General features: G+C 52.1%; 1 protein-coding gene across 1 annotated transcript in view; it reads right to left on the bottom strand.

Annotated features, from left to right (window-relative positions):
- The window catches only part of AXIN1 (axin 1), a 35221-nt gene extending 15042 nt beyond the window's left edge, over nt 1-20179 (bottom strand). The window contains exon 1 of the mRNA XM_010840996.1: nt 18420-20179. Within this exon, the coding sequence (XP_010839298.1) occupies nt 18420-19297 (878 nt within the window). The 5' untranslated portion in view covers nt 19298-20179. The remainder of the gene's footprint in view (nt 1-18419) is intronic.
- Nucleotides 20180-22637: the final 2458 nt, after the last annotated feature.

Genomic DNA, 22637 nt, shown 5'->3' with positions numbered 1-22637 from the left:
AGCACTGGCACAGCGTGGACGAGCAGGGGTGAGCACAAGGGCCGTGGATGTGAGAGCGGCTGCCATGCTGCCCTCTGGGACATCAGTGCCCATCCCGCACCCCCTGGGCAGGACGCGCCACCATGGGTCGCCGAACTAGCCAGAAATTGACACTAACAGTTTGCATTTCCCTGGTAGATGGTCAGCAGGGGGAGCATTGAGATGTCACTTAAGTTAATTCTTTCCTCTTTAAATGACCTGTTCATACTTTGTATTTTCTGTTAGGCGGTTTATGAGTTTCTTAGTGATTTACAGATGTCTTTAAATATTCTTGAACTTCCCTTGTGGCTCAGCTGGTAAAACATCTGCCTGCAATGTGGGAGACCTGCATTCGATCCCTGGGTTGGGAAGATCCCCAGGAGAAGAGAAAGGCTGCCCACTCCAGTATTCTGGCCTGGAGAATTCCACGGACAGTCCACGGGGTCGCAAAGAGTCAGACACAACTGAGCGACTTTCACTTAAATATTCTCACTATTAACCTCTGGTTACAAATACGTGAAAATACTTCCTCCCTAAATGTCACTTCTTAACTTTGTTTATGTCGATTTTGGTATTAGAAAAGTTTACTTCTGTGAAATCAGACTTACCAATCTTTCTCCTTACAGATTTTTTTTTTGTATCTTACATAGGCCAACTTTCCTCATTTGACAATCGTAAATATATCCCTCGGTTTTTCTCCAAATACTTCAATATTTTTTAAGATCTCTACCTGAAATATGTGCATGTAAAATCCACTTACTCCTCTGCATCAAAATGGAGATCCAGCCACGAGCACTGAGCACCACATCACCACCGTGTCCTGAATCCCCGCACACCTGACCCCACACACGCCCCCCTTTCTGGAGTCTCTGTTATGCTCATCCTGCGAAGGCCCCGCCAGTCCCTTGCAGCTGCGGCTCCCCGCACCACCTGCTCTTCCCTGAGCCCCCTGGAAGCAGCAGTGGTCAGTCCCCAAGGGTCGTGTGAAGCGGGGACATGACGAGGAGGCCTCTGAGGGCTCTGACTGCAGCCTCATCCTGGTCAGGGCTCTCGTGAACGGCAGCCACACTGGCTCTGGGGACCCGTGTGCTCGCTGCAGAGAAGGGAGCAGAGTGCTTCTGCATCCATGGGGCCCAGGGGGACGCCGTGGTGTGAGCCGTGGATGCTTGGGGAAAGGCCAGCCCACACCTTGCTACCTCAGAACGCCAGTCACGCAGGACGCGTGAGCTGGGCCGGGCCAGGCAGTATCGCTGGAGAGACCCCAGCGAGCAGCCCACCTCCCCGGGGCCACGCACACAAGCAGAGTGGCCACGGCACCTCCAAGACGGTGACAGTGCTCACGACTGGCCCTCCAGCTCAGGACCCGGGCTCATTACCCCACATCACGGTCCTCCTGAGCCCCCAAAGCAGTCAGGTTCCTGCCAAATGAGGGCGGGCACAGGGCCCAGAGGCTCCGGGGAAGGGACAGGGGCCGCCCTGGGCCCACATGAGCGCTGACGCAGAGCCCACATCTGCAGCACCACGCTCTCCCTAAATGACACTGCTATTCCTCTGGCTGTTTAAACACAAACCATCAATGCGATCACCAACACAGCCACTGCGCTGGAATTCAGACCACGGACAGCTGAGTCGCCCCTCCATGTCCCCCTACCTCAGGGCCAGCACCTGCAACCCCAGGCCCTCACCTTTCCCGAGAGGGCAGGATTGAGCCTGCAACCCCAACACCTGCACGGGCTGCCTGTGCCCTCCTCCGACGGGGCCCAGGAAACCCAGCTTTGAGGTGACAAGCAAGGAAAACATGGGTTCTTTCCCCAGCGTCCAGTGCTGAGCAAACCCTAGCACACACGCAGCTCCACGTCCAGACACACGGGGAAGAAAAGTGAGTGGGGAGAAAGAGAAGGAGGGGCCGGCAGCGAGGCCAGCCCTCAGGACAGGCGCCACAGGCTGCCGCGACACAGGAAGCTCTGCAAAACGTCACCCGGGGGCCGCCGGCTGCTCCCCACAGGACAGCCGGAACCGGAACTCAGACGCGGGATCTAGCGACACCTCCGGCCTCTCTGTGGCTTCCAGACCTCACGACAGAACCCGCAGGACCCCCCGGCCTCTGGGGCCACTGAGTGCAGGACTCCGCCCTCCACTTTCCCTCCAACACTTCCCGCGTCCTTTTGCTTCTGTCTCCTTCCTGAGCAGCTGCCTTCCCACGATCTGGTCTGACAGTTCTTCCTTTTAATCGTTTCTCCAGTCCTGCTGCGTTCAGTGTGGCTACAGAGTGGATCCACCGGCTCACTGTTTGCTGTCGGTCACGGCTGTTCTATACTTTGTTCCTCCTTGCCTTCTTTTGGAATACTTTCTATTTTCTGTCTCCTCCCTCTAATAAAGTAGCTCTTTCACTGTTCTTTCAATGGTTCCTTCAGGGATTACAACAGGTACCCTTGATGCATCAAGGTCCAATTAACTGCATTCTACCTGTTCCCAGGCAACACATGGTCAGAGGTAACTCCACTCGGGAGTTCCCTGGCAGTCCAGCAGGTAAGACTCTGCACTTCCACTACAGGGGGTGCACGTTCGACCCTAGGTTGAGGAACTAACAGCCCACGTGCCACATGGAGCAGCAAAAAAGAAAAAAAAAACAGAATTAACTCCACCCACCTCCCACACACTCATGTGCTGTTGGCGTTTGGGTTTTGGATCCATGTGGTATCTTAACCCCAGGAGACATCACCAGTCTTGCTTTATCCTTCAACAGTGGCCTGGAGTCACCACACCCTCCCCTGTCCCTCCTGCCTGAGAGCCTGAAGAACACCCTTCAGTACATCCGTGAGTACAAGTGCTGCAGCTGACACTTCCTCAGTGTTTGCTGGTCTGAAACTGTCTTGATTTCCCCTTTATTCCTGAAGGGTAATTTCAGTGGGCTGAAATTCACTTTCACTGCTTGGTAATCCTTTCAGTTTCTGTGGAACTTCGTAAGCTTTTGACGGGGGTGTAAACAGCAGAGACTCGGTGGGACACAGTCTGGTAGTTTCTAAAACTTAAAACAGAGTTGCCGTAGGATCCAGCAATTTCCCTCCTTGGTAAAAGCCAAAGGACTCAAGAGCAGGGTCTCGGGAGAGCTCTGTGCCCCCAGGCCCTGTGCAGTGACCCTCCTGGTCATCACCTCTGCAAGCCCCTCCTGGGAAGGCGAGGCTGGCCCGGCCCACACCTTCCCCACCCAGCCTCTAGACCTGGTGCCCCAGGCCAGAGCCCAGTGACCTGGGACGCAGGGGCGACAGACAGACAGAGAGCAGCAGGAGGCAGAGCGCGGACCCCTCCCCTGGGCAGGAGCGGCCTTGAGAGCCATTCCGATGTCCCAAGACCCAGGCCACAGCCGCATGACTGTCCAGTCTTCAGACGCCCACAGCCTGTCCCGCTGGGACACTCTCAAGGGCCCAGACGGCCTCCTGTGAGATCCCGGCAGGCGCTTCCAGGAGCGGCACAAAGGCGATGCCGCCACGCTTCCAAGAACGTCCTGCAGGCTGGTCCAAATGCCAGCGGCAAACCCAGTGCCTGCCAAGTTTCTACTCTAACTTCACTGTTTTCCTTTGTAATTAAGAGATGATCTCGTGGGACTCCCCTGGTGGTCCAGTGATAAAGAATCCGCCTACCAATGCAGGGCACGCAGGTTCAATCCCTGGTCTGGGATTGAACATGCCTCGGGGCAACTAAGACTGTGCACCGCACCTACTGAAGCCCTCATGTCCTGCAGCCTGCGCTCTGCAACAAGACGCCACCGCGAAGAGAAGGCCAAGCCTGACAACTAGCGTAGCCGCCACTCGCTGCAGCTAGAAAAAGCCTGTGTGCAACAACCAAGACCCAGTTCAGCCAAAACTAAAAAATTATTTTTCAAAAAAGAGGTGATGAGTGGCAGAGATACTTTAGGATGATGCACATTCTATTCACACCCGTCGTTTGATCTGCGTGCGCTGGGAGGACGCACCCTTGTAGCAGGACATCTACCTGCTGTGCCATCCTCTTAGCCCTGAGCAGCCCTGCCCCACCCTGACGGGTCTTCACCAGGCAGGCGTCTAGAGCCTGTGATCTGTGCTGTGAGGTGGCCTCCCGGTCCCACATGCCTTTTATTTATTTTATGACCCTTTACTTATTTTTATTACCCAACTGGCACACCGCACCCACTACCATGAATGAATGCTGAATTGCACAACACGCCAAAGGGCATCAGAGTCAAGACTGAACAGTAACAACAGAAGGATCTACGCTCTGTGGAAAAGGCAGGCACGGACTGGGCGTGGTGGTCACGGACGCCACACCCCGGCCCCCCACAAGGCAGGCAGTGGAGGACCCTGGCCCCAGAGTGGCCCCCAGGGCCCATATGCCCTCACCACTGCTTACCAGCACTTGACTGTGGGCAGGTTACTCCTGCAAAGTGGATTGACGATGGCCACCTCTTTGAAAGGGGTCCGAGCACCCTTCAGGAGCACACAAGGGGATGCCGAGCACCAGACGATGCAGAAACCGCTAGACTTAGACGGGCCAGCACGTCCGGCACAGCATCCCGCACGTGAAGCGGGATGAGGCTGGGGGCTAAGGGCTGCAGGACGGAGATCCCCCCTGACTTCCTGTAAGATGCTGAACACAGCAGATTCAAGGCACTAAGGTCAGAATCCATGCTCAAGGGAGACCATGCACTCCTGGCTTGAGAGATTCACGGGTCAGCGAGGGGGACTCCCTCTTTGCCACGATTCTTGTGTGCAGCTGTGAACACCAGTAACTCTTTACGATAAACCAGCAACTCTTTACAACACCTGCTAAAGATTCATGCTGTGAGTGACATGGGTCAGGGCCCATCTGTGCAGGGAGGAGGCCACACAGATGCCAAGAAGATTTGAGAGGGACCCAGTGAGAGCACTTCTCACTTATCTGTATTTTTCAATTTTCCTGCACCAAATATACTTCTTATATAACTTTTGCAACGTGTCCCTGGATGTTCATTGCTGCAGAGCAGTTGAAATCTATGGAACAATATACGTGAAGAGCACGCTGAAAACTGTAAAGCACCGCAATTGGAACTCGCCAGCAAGAGCTCAAATGAGGGATGAACCGGAGCAGAAGCCCTGCTCATCTCTGCTCTGCGCAAACACTGCACATTTACATCAGCTTTTCTCTGCACAGCAGGCTTCTCAGACAGCAGAAATCCTTCAGGGCCTGGACTCACACAAATGCTTCACATCAGATCTTTAGATTACATGGATCTGATGAAGAGGAACTCCATGTGGCAGTATTTAAAAAGTGTAACAAAAAATGTTTCACAGAATCTGCCACCGTGATTTTTTTTTTTTTTTGGTATTCATTTAAAAAAATTTTTAGTTGAAGAAGAATTGCTTTACAATGTTGTGTTGGTTTCTGCCATACAACAACGCCAATCAGTCACACTCCCCACCCCACCCCTCTAGGTCATCAGAGAGCACCAGGCTGAGCTCCCTGTAATTAGACAGCAGCTCCCCACTAGCTGTCTGCTTTCCACATGGTCAGGTATGTGTTTGCCACTATGATTTTTAATGAATCACTCTCACTCCAATGACGGGGTCAGCGTGCATCTGGCACTAACCTCCCCTGGAGACTTCAGCCCCTCACTCCAGCTTCTGACGGCTCAAACAGAAGCTCCAAGGAACGGGCTGGTCACTCTTCACAAATGCGAATCACCACCATCAACATGCAAGAGCGACACCTCCCAACAAACTGCAGGCTGTTCAGAATAACAGACAGAGATGCTATCTGTCAACCCCTGAGGTTGCGCAAAACCAGCTAGGCACTCCAGACATGGGCTCTTGATGAGCTCAAAATCACAGATCACGTGGCCAGCCCACAACCTCTTTACCACAGGCCTGAATCAATCCCCAGTTCACAACCTAAAGCAGACGGGAGGCTGAGGGCTGCAGTTCTGAGATCGCACAGAACTCTGATGAAGAGACTAGTTATCGGGATTGAAGCTACAAGACCAAATCAGCAACTCTGAAAACATGGCTTTTCAAAAATTAAGATCATGCACTTATGAATCTAGTCAAACTCAAAACTCTGTTCATAAAACAGTACCATTTGTTCCCTTGAAGTAATTCAGAAACCAGAAATTCCAAGCCTTGGGTAACCCTCTTCACTTCCTAACATCACCAGGTAACCCTCGTTGTTTGCTATTGTTTAGTCACTAAGTCATGTCTGACCTTTGCAACCCCATGGACTAGAGCCCATCAGGATCCATGGGATTTCCTAGGCAAGAATACTGGAGTGGGTTGCCATTTCCTTCTCCAGGGGATCTTCTCGACCCAGGGATCCAACGCACGTCTCCGGCACTGCAGGCAGATTCTTTACTGCGGAGCCACCAGGGAAGCCCCAGGTAACACTCAACCTTCTTTAAGCTAACCACGCGTTTGGCAGCCCCTAGGCCCGAAGGACACCCTTGTCTGCCTCCCCTGACTCAGCGCATGAAGTTTGCCGAGAAAGTGAAAACCTGAGGGAGAACTCAGACTCTTCAGGTACTTTGCTTTTATAAGTTATTTGATTTTTCTACTGATGAAGTTTTCTTTCACAACGTTTCAAACGGATTTTCTTTTTAAAGGACTTTTACCGTATCCAAATGAACCTGCCCTGACCACCTTACAAGAAAGCCCTACCAGGCAAGACACAGCCCCTGCTTCCACTGCACACAGGATGGACTCTGGACTGCTCTCACTTGCCAGACTCTTTGTTCACCACGAAAATGTGTCACCTTTACATTAACTCCAACAAACTGCACACGGCACCACAAAACTTTACATTCCAAAGCAGAATTTCACAGCACCAACGTGCAAGCCTGCCATTTCGTCGACGCTGGGATGTCCAACAGTGTCCCGTCACTGGCCTACCTCAGCTCAGACCGCCCCTCGGAGCACCGCGCCAGGCCTCATCCGGTCCCTTCAACTCTGCCGTCTCCGTGCCTGTGGCCCTGGGGGCTGCCTGGAAGGTGGGGCATGGCCACGTCGCTGGGAAGCCAAGACCAGCAGAGAGTGGGAACACCCGTGGGGCGGGAGGCCCCAACAAAGGGGCACCTGGGGACCTGTTCTCTGCCCCCAGGAAGAGTGTCGGTGGCATAGCTCAGACACGGGCCCGTGCAGGGCGGACGCGGAGGCCAGCAGCTCACACTAAGGGAGGTGAGCCAACACGTGGCTGAACCCGTCTGCCGTGCGCACCGAGTAACACGAGGTCCACCAGGGCCCCGAGTGTGCTTCTCATTTAGGTCACAGTGAACCCGGCCATAATCCACCCAGCTGCCTCTGTCACACGGGAGACACGCAACAATACCTAGAGGGAGGAAGCAACAAAACCCAAACTCAACGACAACACCAGAAATGCTGACAGTGATTAGTAAAGTCATCTTTTTACCTGAAAAACGAACATATACACAATGGGTCTGGAGTTCATACTCAACATAAACCATATTCTGTGTGAGGGACCTCATTTTTTAGGTCACATACATTTCTCTAAAGAAAATTCCTACTTTACAATGTATTTAACGTTGAAAATGTAACAATATGTTCGTATTCATTTCTATATTCATAAAGATGCTTTGGAAGGGCACACAATTATTCAGATTATTTACCTTTGAACAATATTGAGAGGGCAAATGGGGTGAGTGTGTGGACACAGAAGGACATTTGAGCTGTATGATCCACGGAGCACTCACTCTGCCCGTAGGTAGCTAAAGGCACATCCAGAGAAACAGGGATGCCCAACAGGACTCATCTCTTCACAGATTTTTCTTTTTTTTTGGCTGCACTGCATGGCATGTGGATTTTAGTCCCCTGACCCGGGAGCAAACTACCACTTGCAAGACCAATGAGAAAAACAGACAGAAAGGTTTTCATGTGTTTTAAGGCACAGAGGGGCTTCCCTGGCGGCTCAGTGATGAAGAACCCACCTGCAATGAGGAGACGTGGGTTCACTCTCTGGGTCAGGAAGATCCCCTGGAGAATGGAATGATCCCAGTATTCTTGCCTGGGAAATCCCATGGACAGAGGAGCCTGGCGGGCTACAGTCCATGGGGTTACAAAAGAGTTGGACTTAGTGAGTCAACAACAAGGCACAAGAGCTACCAGGGAAATGAGGTCTTAAGGGGCTAAAACATGAGAGAAAAGAGAAGAACAGATGGAGAAGTCAGACACAGGGTCCCACTTTTCTCCTTGAGGTCCTCAAGCAGTGACCTCCAGGCTGAGAATGTGATAACTTCAGAATTCCTCCATGGGCGTTTCAAATGCACCAAAGGTGTGGACGCTGGTGCAGACCCCAGGCCTTCAGCTGGGATCCCAGTGGCTATCCTAAAGGGATGACTGGTTCCGGCTGGTGTACAGTGACAAGTCCCCACACTAAAGGCCAGGTAAGCCCTCACTGGAGAAAAATGTGATTGGGGTCCTCAAGTGATTTCTTAATCTGTGTCACATACAGAATCTATGTCCAGTGTTTAGTAAAAACTGCCCAGCATACTAGGAGGCAGGACCAGCCAACTCAAGAACATGAGAAAAACAGACAATAGAAAAAGAACCACAAAATACCCCAATTTTAAAATTACAGGACATTAAAATGCATGTGATGAACATGTTCATTAAAAGACAAGCTTCTGAGAGAGTCTGAGCAGAGAACTGAATATTAAAAAAACAAAAAGAAGAATCAAATGAACACTAAACTTGAAAAATATAACAATTGAAGTTAAGAACTCCACTGCTGCTGCTGCTAAGTCGCTTCAGTTGTGTCCGACTCTGTGCGACCCCATGGACGGCAGCACACCAGGCTCCCCCGTCCCTGGGATTCTCCAGGCAAGAACACTGGAGTGGGTTGCCATTTCCTTCTCCAATGCATGAAAGTGAAAAGCGAAAGTGAAGTTGCTCAGTCGTGTCTGACTCTTAGCGACCCCATGGACTGCAGCCCAAGAGGCTCCTCCGTCCGTGGGATTTTCCAGGCAAGAGTACTGGAGTGGGGTGCCATTGCCTTCTCCAAGAACTCCACAGACAGGCCTAATAGTAGACTGAAGAGAAACGAGCCGATGGTAGACAGGTCTGGAAAACATACATATGAAGCACAATGGGGGAAAAAAGACAAAAACTACTGAAACAGTTTACAAAAGAGAAAAGGTCTGCACTTCCCTGGCAGCCCAGGGGTTAAGAATCCGCCTGCCAAGGCAGGAGACGCAGATTTAACCCCGGTCTGGGACGACCCCAGAGGCCAAGGGCAGCCAGGCCCGCACCACAGCCACAGTGGCCGCTGCAGGGAGAGCCTGGGCTGCGGGCAGGGCAGTCCTGCCTGCTGCAGCCAGAGCAAGCCCGTGGAGCAAGAGACGCAGCACAGGTCTCTGAACAAGTGCGAGTTAGTCTCTTCAGTCGTGTCCGACTCTTTGCAGCCCCAGGGACAGAAGCCCACCAGGCTTCTCTGTCCATGGGATTCTCCAGGCGAGAGTACTGGAGTGGGTTGCCATTTCCTTCTCCTGGGGATCTTGCTGACCCAGGGATTGAACCCAGGTCTCCCGCACTACAGGCAGATTCTTTATCGTTTGAGCCACCAGGGAAGCCCAAATAAGTACAAGGTTTCAAAAAGTATAAAATAAATAAATAGAAATATAAGTGGGGCTCTGATCCCATAGGATCACTGCCCTTGGCAGAAGAGACCAGGGAGCTGTCTGTCTCCACTGGGACCTACTGAGAAAAGGCCCATGCGCAAACCTCGAGGGGAGTGGGACAGAGGCTGCTTTGCTGCTGGCGCCTCGGCCTGGGGCCTCCAGCCTCCAGAGCTATGAGAAGAGTCTGTCACCCAAGTCCCCAAGTCTACCGTATTTTGCCATGGTGACCTGAGCTGACTCACATTCGGGTAAGAAGCTGGACGTGGCCACCCTGGAAAGGCCAGGGGTCATGAGACTGCCAAACTTAGTTTTCGGCCTTTTAGTGTTATTTGAATTTTTCCTTCTTTTTTTTTTAATGAAAATTAAAATTAATTAAAATACTGGTATAATAGTGCAAACATTAAAACCTAAGATCACACTTAAAGGAAACATTTATATGATCCTTTTATTTATTTTATTTTGTCTCATTGCTTTATTTTTTTATATTAACCTACGAACTTTATTTTTGTCTCATTGCTTTAAATTGTTTTTAGCCACAAAGTTTGCTTCATTTCAATCTCCAAACAATATTAAAAACAATACATGGTTTTTGTTTGCTTATCAAATGCAATCATGGATTAAACTGTTGAAAAACAGAATATAAGCTCATGTATAAGCTACTATTTGATAGTATAATTAAAATAATGGACTACAATAGACAGTTATGCTGCTGCTAAGTCGCTTCAGTCGTGTCCGACTCTGTGCGACCCCATAGACGGCAGCCCACTAGGCTCCTCCGTCCCTGGGATTCTCCAGGCAAGAACACTGGAGTGGGTTGCCAGTTCCTTCTCCACATATGATCCTTTTAAAAGACAAAGATATGCTTTTGAAAACTGCATATCATCCAGACCTTCTTATGATACATTTTTGTATATATTTTAATAATATATTTTCTAGTTACAAAAATGTATGCTTTATAGGAATTTGGAAAATGTAGAAAAACCAAATGAAGAAAACAGAAAGCCTATATTCTCCAGCCATACAAAAAAAATCCCTGTACAACAAGCCCTGTGTCAGATCAGATCAGACACCAAGTGAACTATATTCTGACTGCGAGCTATTACTCGCAGTGCTGCATGCAACGTGCTTTCTGATCATTTCTAAATATCTCCCTAAGAGAAGACTGAAAATGAGCCAGTGATTCAGAGAGGACTGATTCCAGACGAAAGCATGTTAATGACTCCAAGGACACAAGGAAGGGTGTTCCCTGGTGGTCCAGTGATGGTCAGGTCTCCCGGCTCTCACTGCCGAGGGTCCAGGTTCAACCCCTGGTGGGGGAACTAAGACCCCATAAGCCAGGCAGTAGGAGCCTCCTGGCCCTGGGGGGCTGAGGAGGGTGTCCACCGGGCCACACCAAGCAAGGCTCGTTGTCTCTATCCACAAAAACTGGTGGAGTTTGGTCCAAACAAAAGAGCGGAGTCCAGCTGCTCCCAAGGTTTTCACTGGTTCTGAGAAGGGATGAGGAAGGGGCAGGCTGCAGCCCCTCACAGACAGACACGAAGCCCTCTGCACGACCCTGGAGACTACGTTTCTTTTCACTAAGTCAGAAGGCACGCCTGAGTTCTGGGAAGGAACTGAAGAGATTGACTGAGTTGTTTTCTCAATCAAACATTTTTTGGAATTAATGGGCCCTGGGTGCAGCCTGAGTGGTTCACAAAAATGTGCATTTGTACTGATGTGACACGGGGGAAAAATAAAGCAACGCTGGTTTTCTTACTTACACACACACACACACACACACACACGTACTCAGCCTCAAGGTGGACTGAAGACAGAATTATTAGGCCATCTGCCTTTTCCCTCACTGAACAACGACCACTTGGCCAAACTCCACCATTTCTAAGGATGCCAGGTAAACTGGTGTAAATGGAAGTCAGGATGCTAGAGGAGACTAACAGACAGTGCGTATGAATCAGATGCAAGTCTCCGTGACGCTAACTGGCACGCAAACCTGAGAACCGGCTGATCCCTGGGCGGTGGACACACAGAGACGCACACGCCCGGCCACCCGCCTGCCCAGGCACCTTGATCTGGCTGCGGCAGCCCCACGGGCCACGGTCCCTGCAGGCACTCCCCTTTCATAAAGCCACTGCCGCGGAGCACGTGACAAAGGGGCCTCTCCATCTCCGAAGTCCTGAGCTCTGCTGAAATCTGTCATCAAAGACTACAGAGTTCTGTGGGACTGAAATAGAGAAAATACTTTTTGATTCTCCTGCAACTAGCTCATGAACTCTCACTAGCCAGCCCCCCCGACCGACAGGCACACGAGGCACACACAGTGTATCGGCACTGTGACCAGGTCTCCCGTGGACACGCGAAGTCACAGGAGCCGGGGGGAGTCCGCGCGTCAGGGAGGAAAGGAGCGCGTGCCAGACCGGCATCTAGAAACGATCCTTCTGGGCGTGGTGGGGGAGAGACTGGGGCAGAGACTCAGCTAGAAGGTTCTGTGGTTGCAGGAGGTGTCGGGCGCCACAGCGAGAAGCAGAGGGCTGAGCACACGCTTGGCCAGGGAGTCTGGGCTGGTGGGCTGGGCTGGCCAGGTGGGCTGGGCTGGAGCTGGTAGATGGTGATGCTACTTCTGTAGCTAAGGATGGCAGCTTTGGGTGCCTCTCAGGATACACGATTAGTAAAACTGCAAAGTGTCACGATCTGAAATCGCCTGTCACCTGGATGAGAATGTCACCAACATCGAGCAGACCAGTAAGTTCAGATGACAACGAAGACACAGCAGGATCTGAAACTTCAAGCACTTGCTGTGTGCCCTGGACACCTGCTGCGTGCCGGCACCACCACGGACCAGCTCACCAGCCTCCCTGATAGCCTCATCTGGCAGGCCCTTGCTTCATCCTCCTCATGTTATAGGAAAACTCAGAGAGGTGAGGCAACTCTCCCACCATCACATAACCAGGAGAAGGGTGACCCCAGAAGACACAGCCAGTGGAAAAGGCATCAAGCGAGGGGTTCTTAAATTAAACCACTGAGCTTAATTAACCTTCTCCCCATCTAGCCCACAAGGTGACTGGAAAGATCTATAAACTCCTGTCTTTTTTGTTTGGTTGCACTGCCCAGCTTGTGGGATCTTAGTACCCCAACCAGGGAGTGAACTCGGGACTGCAGCAGGAGTGTGGCGTCCTAACCACAGGACCCCAAGGGAATGCCCAGTAAATTCCTGTCTTGAGAACCCCACAGCTGCACACTAAAGTATGTCTAAAAACATTTCCAGTCACCAACCTTGGGATCATCTGTTCAGTTAAAGGAACTCATCCAGGTGGACAAGCCACACACCTGGAAGGTGTAAGAAAAGGCAGCAGGGCCATGTTCTCTTCCTAACCTGCATGTCCCAACTGAGAGTGAGTAAAGCCTCAGCAGCAGGAAAAACGAGGGGGAAGGTTGCAGGGAGAGCCACACTGCACAAACGAGTCACCCTCCATCCAAAAGATCTAAGAATCCAACAGTGAAGAGTACTTGCACTTCACTAGTGCAACGGTGGTCACGGTAAGTGACGGTAAGTCACTTCAGCCATATCTGACTCTTTGCGACCCTGGGGACTGGAGCCCACCAGGCATGGGATTCTCCAGGCAAGAACACTGCAGAGGATTGCAGGGCTCTCCTCCAAGGGATCGTCCAGACCCACGGATCGGGATCAAACCTGTATCTCTTATATCTCCTACACTGGCAGGCGGGTCACTTTACTACCAGTGCCACCTGGGAAGCCCTGAAGGTCAAATTAAACAGGCTGTCACCAGAATCCCTTGGATAACCAGGAGATTGAACCAGTCAGTCCTAAAGGAAATCAACCTTGAATATTCACTGGAAGGACTGATGCTGAAGCCGAAGCTTTAGTACTTTGGCCACCTGATGCAAAGAGCTGACTCACTGGAAAAGATTCTGATGTTGGGAAAGATTGAAGCCAAGAGAAGAAGGGGACAATAGAGGACGAGATGGTTTTGATGGCATCACTGACTCAATGGACATGAGTTTGAGCGAACTCTGGGAGATGGTGAAGGACAGGGAAGCCTGGCGTGCTGCAGTCCATGGGGTTGCAAAGAGTCGGACACGACTGAGCGACTGAACAACAACCACAGCAGCAGGACCAGTGTCCTGAGACCCCCGTCGCCTGGGCCCCCGCCACCCCGAGGATAGAAGCAGCCGGCCCCAGAGTCACCGCCCCACCCCCGCGCCACGGGGCTGGAGCTGCAAGAGAAACCCCAGAGCAACCTCACTTTTCTGCCTTCCACACAAAATGACACACATTTGGGTGCTTCCTCTTTTTACATTTCTCCTTCTTTAAGCCATTACCAGAACACAGTTGACAAGGCAACAAACAGGTCAGGCAGTTCCTCAGTGTGGGCAGTAAGGGCTGGTCATCCGTCCTTCACCAGACCCACGAGTTACTCCTGCTACAAGCATCATCCGCACTGAACTCTCAGCCCACGGCCACCGGGACCAGCGCTGACCAGGGGCCTCACTGTCTGCCCCACCCAGAAGATGTAAGGAGAGAGCAGGTGAGACCCTGTCCTCGGGCAACTTCTCAACCAGTGAGGAAGGCAGTAAAGAGAAATGGAAAGCATTCGCCACTTAGACATTAAAACCAGCAGCAACATAAACAAGGTTCTGCTGTGGAGCAGAAGGAACTGTATTTGATATCCTGAGATAAACTGTAAGGGAAAGACTATATAAAAGAATGCATATACAGTATACGTATAACCGAGTCACTTTGCTATACAGCAGAAATTGAGACAATGTTGTAAGTCAACTATATGTCGATTAAAAAAGGAGAGGGGCTTCCTTGGTGGCGCTGTGGTTAAGACTCCACGCTTAACCACAGCAGGGCACGGGTTCGATCTCTGGTCAGGGAAGTTTCACACACTGCATACTGTGCCCCAAAAAGGAAATATGTTTTTAAAAAGAGACAGAGAAAAGAAAACCAGTGGCAACAGATAAGTGCAGGTAGTTGAAGGACTGAAAAAGATGGCCTGACTTCAAGCCTGACCAAGCAGGCCGAGCCCAGCCCCTGGCAGGCCAGGCCAGGCTTCCAAGCCTGTGGATGTCTTACAGGCCCTGGGCCCCCAGGCCAAACCACTCAGCAAATAAATAGCCAAAACACCTGTGCCATCAGACGGCCCTCTGCCAATTCACACCAAATTTAAATGCGGGTAGGAACCAACCAAAGTCAGTGCAGAGTTCCACTGACAACGGGCCACAAAGACCAGGAAAATTTTCCGTACAGAGAACAGCAAACCAGCAAGGAATTTAATGACCCCTCAGCCCAGGGCTCCAAATGACCCCAGGGGACTAGGTTAAGTGCAGAAAACAGCAGGAACACCCCTGTTTTCTCAGTTCTGACAAAGACCTATGGAAAGGGCTCTCAAGTCAGCAACATGAAAAACAGCCATGTGAGCACGTGAAGCCAATGAGGAGCGGGCACACAGGCAGCCCCACCTGGTACAGGGAGCCAGGGCAGCCCCAGCAAGCGTAGCTGGAGCGGCCTCACGTGCAGGGCCCGTGGGGCCGGGGAGCTCAGCTCTGGAGCCCCTTGCTATCGTTCTGTCCCAGACAGGCCCTCCTGACACACTCTCCAGCAGCGGCCGCGCTGAGATGGCACGTGCTGCTCCTCCGGCTGGGCAGCGGGGGCGGGCACCAGCACCCACTCTCTTTCTCCCTCCCCACTGGACAGGGCGGGGCGGCCCTACTTGGTAGGAGCCCAGGCACCGTGATCAGACTGGAGTGGGCCGGCCACACGGCAGCCCTAGCCGTGGGGAGCAGTTGTTTACAGAACACGGGAGCAAAGCTGGCCGTGGTAAGGCAGAGACAGAGCAGCACCCAGAGAAGAGCAGTTCCTGTAAAACCGACCTCCCACATGAGCCAGCACTCACAATCCTAGATGTTCTACCCACAGGAGATGGAAACTCACGTCCTCGCAAAAACCCCCACACAGGTGTTTACTGCAACTGCCCAAAGCTGGACCCATCAGGAAGTCCTCTAGCTGGCGAATGGATACGTACACTGTGGTCCATCCAGAGAGTGGAATACTATTCAGGGCTGAAGCTATGAGCTATCAAGCCACGAAAGGACACTGAGGAACCTTAAAAGCATATGACCAAGTGAGAGAAGCCAATGTGAACAGGTTACATACGGTCTACTTCCAATTACATGGCGTATAGAAAAGACAAGACCATGCAGACAGTAGAGATTAGGATCGGGTTCATCCGCTGTTAACAAATGACCACTCTGGTAGGGGCGCTGATGGGGTGGTAGGGGGAGGCTGTGCACATGTGGGGCAAGAGCACATAGGAAACCTCTGTACCTTCCTTGCAACTGTGCTGGGAACATAAAACTGCCCTAAAAGACAACAAAAACAAAATCAAGTCTTTAAAAAAAACATGGCTGAAGTCAGAATCACACCGCACCGGAAGCTGGGCCTGCGCCGGACTTTCTGTCTATCTGGGTCAGCCCAACGCCTTCACTGTGGAAGCCGGGCGGGCTGGGTTTTCTGTGACTCTCAACCTCACGGGCCCTAACCGCAACCCCTGTAAAGCGAGCGGACTGTGCTGGACTCCACAGCCTGTCAGTGCTGATGAACACCGGCCCTGACACAGGAGGGCGCCCATCCACACATCCACACAGGCAGCCCCGGGAGGGCGCGTCCCAGTGCAGGCAGGGCTCGGGGGCGCCAGCACCTCCACGTGCCTGAGTCCTCACAGCTGAACATGTTCCCGCAATCGGACAGTAAAGGGTACATACTACGAACAGAGCAAACTGAAGAGAGAAAAAACAAGGCTGCTGCTACAACGGGCCCCCGACCGAGAACTGGGAAGTGTGAGGGGCAGCACGTGGGAATTTCTAAAATCAGAAATCAGAATTGAGCTCAATTTGTTTTCCTCTGCAGCCCAGGCCTCAAATATAATCCCATTTTAAAACTGTTCTAATCGAATACGAAAACCTCCGCGTTAGGTTCTAAAAGCTGTTGTCACTTACTGCCTTCCTTACCAGGGTAATTTTATAGTATATTCTGTCCTAAAAAGATTACTTAATCCATAAGGACAGTGAACAAAAGGTGTATAAAGGTGCACAAAGATTACCTCAAACACTGTATCTTTTTTCATCACATCACTTAAAGAATATTTAAACCCTGAAAAAGTTTAACACTGTGTTTGTTAGAAGTGGCCAATCTCTCTGCCACAGAAAGCCTGGAGAGGTGATCTGGGCTTTTACCGCCTCCACAGGAGAGCCCAGCACCCAGGGATGCATCTGCAGATCCGCGATTGAATCCGCAGGGCCACAGAATCCACGGCTTTCAGTTCTGCAGGCAGGAGTGTCCGGGACCACCTACCGACAGGGAAATGAGTGAGGACGCGAGCGCCCACCGACACTGGCTATAGGCCCCAGCTCCACACCAAACACACTTCCAGCAAACTGGCACACTTCCAAACTGGCAACGACTTCCGGAGAGCACCACTTCACGCCTCCAAGGCTGCACCGTGCCCCATGCAAGGACTGATCGCAACTGGAGAGAGCTGGGAACTGAACACAAAGCAGCGCAACCCTTTCCTTGGCGGGCCCAGGAGGTGCACAACCAATCCTGGAGCCCCCGCTGCAGCCACAGGGAGTTCCCAAGGTGCTCGGACAGCCTGCGGCACAGCAGCCTCCTCGCCACCACCTCCCAAGCGGCCCGGAATTCCCTCCATACTGACGCACTCAAATGTCCTATCAAGCCAAGAGGATCAAGTCTGCCACATAAACCCACCTTCTGTGCAAAAGAACACAAATTTTACTACTAAAGGGTAAGCTTTAAATATCATATGACTCCTAAGAATTCCAACATTCCTAATGACTTACAAAGCCACATAGGCTAGGCTGTTCTTGATAGGTCAGTCAGTCAGTTCAGTCGCTCAGTCGTGTCCGACTCTTTGGGACCCCATGGACTGCAGCATGCCAGGCCTCCCCGTTCATCACCAACGCCCAGACTTTCCTCAAACTCATGTCCATAGAGTCGGTGATGCCATCCAACCATCTCATCCTCTGTGATCCCCTTCTCCCGCCTTCAATCTTTCTTTATAAAAGTGCCCTCAAAATACAAATATTAAAAACATCTAGGGGGAACTTCCCTAGTGGTCCAGTGGTTAAGAATCCGCCTTTCAATGCAGGGGACTCCGGTTCAATTCCTGGTTGGGGAATGAAAATCCCACATGCCTGGGGCAACTAAGCCCCCAGGCCACAACTACTGAGCCCGTGGGCCCAAACAAAGACCCCAGCAACTAAGACCTGAGGAAGCCAAACAAACAAACAAACAAACAAACATCTGGGACTTCCCTGGTGGTCCAGTGGTTAAGAATCCGCCTACCAATGCAGCGGATTTGATCCCTGGTCCCTGAAGATCCCACGTGCTGCGGGGCAACCAAGCCCGTGCACCACAACTACGAAGCCCAGGAGCCGCAACCAGAGACGCCACCACGGGAGAAGCCCGGGCCCCACGGCTGGAGGGCAGCCCCGCTCGCCACAGCCAGGGGAAGCCCAAGCACTGGAATAAAACACACACACACACACAATTTTAAAAGAAACGTAAAGACACCTAACACACGAGAAGGTATCGTGAGCAAAGACCAGCCCCACAACTCACCCCGGCTCCGGGAGTCCACCCACTCTGGCTGAAGGACAAGGCCTGTCCCTGGCTGCTTCTCCAGGTCGTGGAGGTGGGCACAGGACTGCAGGCCGCGGGTCGACTCACCTGAACTCTCTTCCTTCGCTGTACCGTCTACTCGAGGAGGCCCTCGGGGCGGCCGTCTCCAGGAGCAGCTTCTGCGTGAGCCTGCTGGGCGGAGCAGGGTCCCGGCCACTGTCTTCATCCACCTCCCGGTCACACTTCCATTCCTCGTCTTCGTTCAGCGTGGGCAGGTACCCGGGGACACCCTTCCCTGTCCCTGACCCAGAGCTCTGGTCACTGCAGAGCTTCGGGCTCTCCGAGCCTGTCCTCGTGTACTCCAGGTAAATGTCGGACTTGAGGAAGGAGGGGTAGGTGTTCTCCTCCATGGTGGACTGGACCTCCGTCTGCGCCTGGTCGAACATGGCGGGGTCGATCTGCTGCTTCGAGATGCAGTCCTTTATGAAGCTCTTGGTGGCGGGCTTGGTCTGCCGGGACACAATGCCGTTGTTATCAAGGATGTATTTACGGTAGATGGCTCTGGCCAGCTTCAGCCTCTTCTCTTCATTCGAGTCACAGGGCTCCAGTTTTCTGAAGCCGCTGCAGGCAAACCAGAAGTCCAGGAGGTCGGCACAGTCCTCCTGTTTCAGGAAAGTCCTAAACAGGTTTATGCCGTCTTGATCGTCCAGCAGGGAGTGCAGCGACTCGGCCCACTTCAAGTACGGAGGGGTGGGCGACGCGCTGCCCTCAGGCTCGTACCCCAGGTCCAGGTCCGAGCGCCTCGGAGTGGCTGTGGAAGTCTCCCCTTTAATCCCAGCGCCTTTCCCAGAGCAGAAGCTGTGGCTGACGGGCCTGGGGTCTGTGGACACCAGTTCACCCTCCTCACCAGGCACTGGGGGTCGGGGGGCATCTTCGGTGAAACTTGCTCCGAGGTCCAAGGGGAAACCCTGCTCCTGGATATTCATTTTGGGACTCTGTGCGTCAATGAACAATGAGCGCTGCACCCTAATACATCAGTACTTACGGCTCCAAAGTGAATCAATCTGTCCTGTTGAAACCATTAAGAGGACAAGGATTAGGAAAGGTGGGTCCATGGAAACATGACCACAGAGGTTTTCTCACCACAAGACTCTCAATGATGCCCTCCCACTCGAACTCAAAGCCAGAAACTCAGTTTAAATGTTCAATCCTTTGTCACAAGGTTTTGTACTATGTTAGAACAATTTCTGTAAACTTTGCCAACTACAGGAATGCCTCTGGCACAAAGAAATCGATGTCCAGAACACAGAGAGCATCACTACCCTTGAGGATCCTTCTGTGAGAACAAAGAGAGACTACAAGCCTGGGGACCCTCCATCCTGAGCTGCTACAGGACTGCGTGGCCAGGCCCTCTCAAGCTCCGGAAAGGCAGGAGGGCTGGAGCAGACACAGGAGCTTCTGGTCCTCCCAGCTGTGCAAAGCCAGGTGAGAGCCAGCCCCTCACGAGGAAGGTGAGGGTGTGTATCTCAGCGTCACAGGGCCGCTGTGATGCGCAGACATGGCACTCCACGCCGAAGGCTGGCAGCCATGTCGGCCCTCCACGCTCTTCGAGCCCACGGCTGCTCTGCTTCTTGCTTTCCACCGCTTCACACTGAGTGTCCCCACGACCCGGGCAAACACACAGCAACTGGTTCTTCTAAGTCTCCACACACCCCAAAGAGCAGGGAACCTTCCAGTGAGGAGCACAGGACGCTGCTTCCATGCACAGGGGCCTTCTCACACCGCTGATGATGTGAAGGCTTTTATTTTTTTTGGCCACACAAGGCAGCTTGTGGGATCTTAGTTTCCCAAGCAGGGAATGAACCCAGGCCCTCAGCAGTAAAAATTTGGAGTCCTAACCACTGGACCACCAGAGAATTCCCATGAACAGTCTTAAAAAAAGCTTCCATCAGACGTGCTCTAGGCTTGAAAACCTTGCTTAAAAGGAAAGTGTCCTTCTGACAGCAAATGGCAACTGAGTACTCTGAGGAGCAGAGAGGGTACAGAGCAGATGAGGCCCAAACCCTACTAGCTAAGGAAGCCCGCGGCTCACAGGATGCAGCTCGGGAAAGTAAAGGCCACGTGACTCGCCCTCACGGAGTTAGGGAACCATGGTTCTGTCTCTGCTGCTAGAAGCCCGTCTCGCACAAGGGAGAGCTGCCCTGTCAGGGCTCTGCCACAGCCTCGCGTCCTGTCCTCCCTGACATTGAGCCCACGGGCTCAGGCCACACCTCCCAACCTGGCCTGCTGGATGTAGGTGGTCTGCCTAGGAGACTGGAGAGAAGCATGATAGGCCCAATCGCTGAGAGCGCTGAGCAAGTCAGAGGAGCAGAGCAAAATCCAAAAACCTGGCACCAACACAAGGCACAGACCTCCCAGCCACCTCTCCACTCTTGGGCCCTGGCCTACATGCAACCTGCCCCACACCTGGTCTGCACACACTCGCCTGCCAGCAGCTGCCAACGCCTCATGGCACCCAGAGGTGGAGGATGGGTCACAACTATTGTCCTGCAGCTAGTGACTAGCCTACCGGGTCGGCTGCAATCTCAGCCTCGGCAGGAACAGCCTGCTTTCTCAGGTCAAGGCCCATGGGCTGTGACAGCTGCTGCTCACAGACCACTTCAACTGCAAGGTCGCCTCCTCTGAACCCCATCGATGGGGACTGAGCATCTCTGAGGTCTCCACACCAGCTCCCGGATGCTAGCGCCCTCTTGTCGGGGTCACCATCTCAGGAAGGACCCACACCCGGTCCCCTGAGCCTTACTGCTGGAGATGCTCTGTGGTTCACTTGCCTTGAGAAAAAACTAAGTCACTGTGTTCTAAGGGGAAGCTGATTACGAGTCATGTCACTTTCTCTTAAAGTGCTGATGTCTTCCAGGTAAACGACTTGGAGCAGCCTGGTTTAAACGTTCTCTGCAGGGCCTACAGGATCTGACACAAGGTCTCTCAACTAAGGGGCACCAACAAACATGTAATTCATGAACATTAAGGAAAACAACACTCGGCACAGATGTGGAACATCAGCCTTCACGGGTGCTGAAACAGCAGCAAATTCAACATCGAGCTGTCTTTTCATTTGGGTGAGAGCAAGTCCCCCTAATCATTTAAGCTATCTTCTCATAGCCCGGAAGAAACGTTTCTTAAAATTCACATCTGCTTTTGCCTGTCAACTGACAGGAGTCCTTCGGTGTCCCAGAAGCACAAGAGCATCTCTCCACATTGCTGCTGTTATGAAACGCGCTCCCATTACTGAGATCTCTGGGTTCCCAAGAAGAAGCATGGCAGGCGTTCAGCGTGCACACGTACACACCACATAGGAAGATGCTGCCTTGCTTCAGATTAGAGTCACGGACCCACAGGCACTGGATCTGGCCAACAGCCTGTAACCACCTTCAACAAAGGGGACCCCACAAAAGGAATCTACAACTCTGATGCCTCATTTACAATCTCCTTCAGTCACTGCCAAGGAGCACCCCCTGGGTACCACGGCAGCCAGCTCAGAGCTGTAGGCGTGTGTATATTTATTTGTTTTACTCAAATGCAACTTTTGAAGTTTTGATTTATGTGAAGTATGGAAACAACAGAGTGTGGAAACAACAGAGTGTGACTCTGACATACTCCCAACTGTCCGTTAACTAAGGATTGTCCTAAGGATTGGGACTACAGCTTTCCATGTAATTTATTCCCCCACCACCCAAATCCTCAATGACCAAAGAAACCCAAAAAGTCCACTTAGCTTTCCTGAAACCAGAAATCCAAGAAACATCAACACCGGCTAGGAATCAGACAGAAACATACATGCTGTATGCTTTCCCATCCTTGTTCCTGAATACAAGTTCTTAAAACTGAAACCCAGATAGTGCTATCTTGGGAGGTCAGGTTTAGATGTGTGTGTTCTCCAAAACAAGGCCTGGTCCAAGGATGTCTGAGGGTCTCCCTGAAGCAGCAGAGAACAGAAGTATGAGCACAAACAAGGGGCCAAGATGCACAATCACTCTTTATTAATTATCTTAGAGACCAGCTGAGAAAAATGCCCAGAGGACTAATGCATTTTTCTCTGCTGTGCTCGATGCTAAACTATGAGCGTCACTGCCCTGACTGTACAGCTCTGGTTTCAGAAGGGACTCAGTTCCCATGAAAATGGAGAGCAGAGGTGGACTCTAAGACATACACCCGGGAGAGAGGCAGAGAAAGCTGGGGGGTGAAGCATCTCCCCGAGGGAGTAGAGCCCCTCAAGCAAGCCAGACCACCCGGCCTCAGGCTCTGCCTCACGGGGAGTGCTTCCTC

This window comes from Bison bison, unplaced genomic scaffold, assembly GCF_000754665.1.
Source record: "Bison bison bison isolate TAMUID 2011002044 unplaced genomic scaffold, Bison_UMD1.0 scf7180017846849, whole genome shotgun sequence".
NCBI lineage: Eukaryota > Metazoa > Chordata > Mammalia > Artiodactyla > Bovidae > Bison > Bison bison.
Note: the sequence above shows the minus strand (reverse complement) of the source record. Positions and strands in the feature narration are given on the sequence as shown.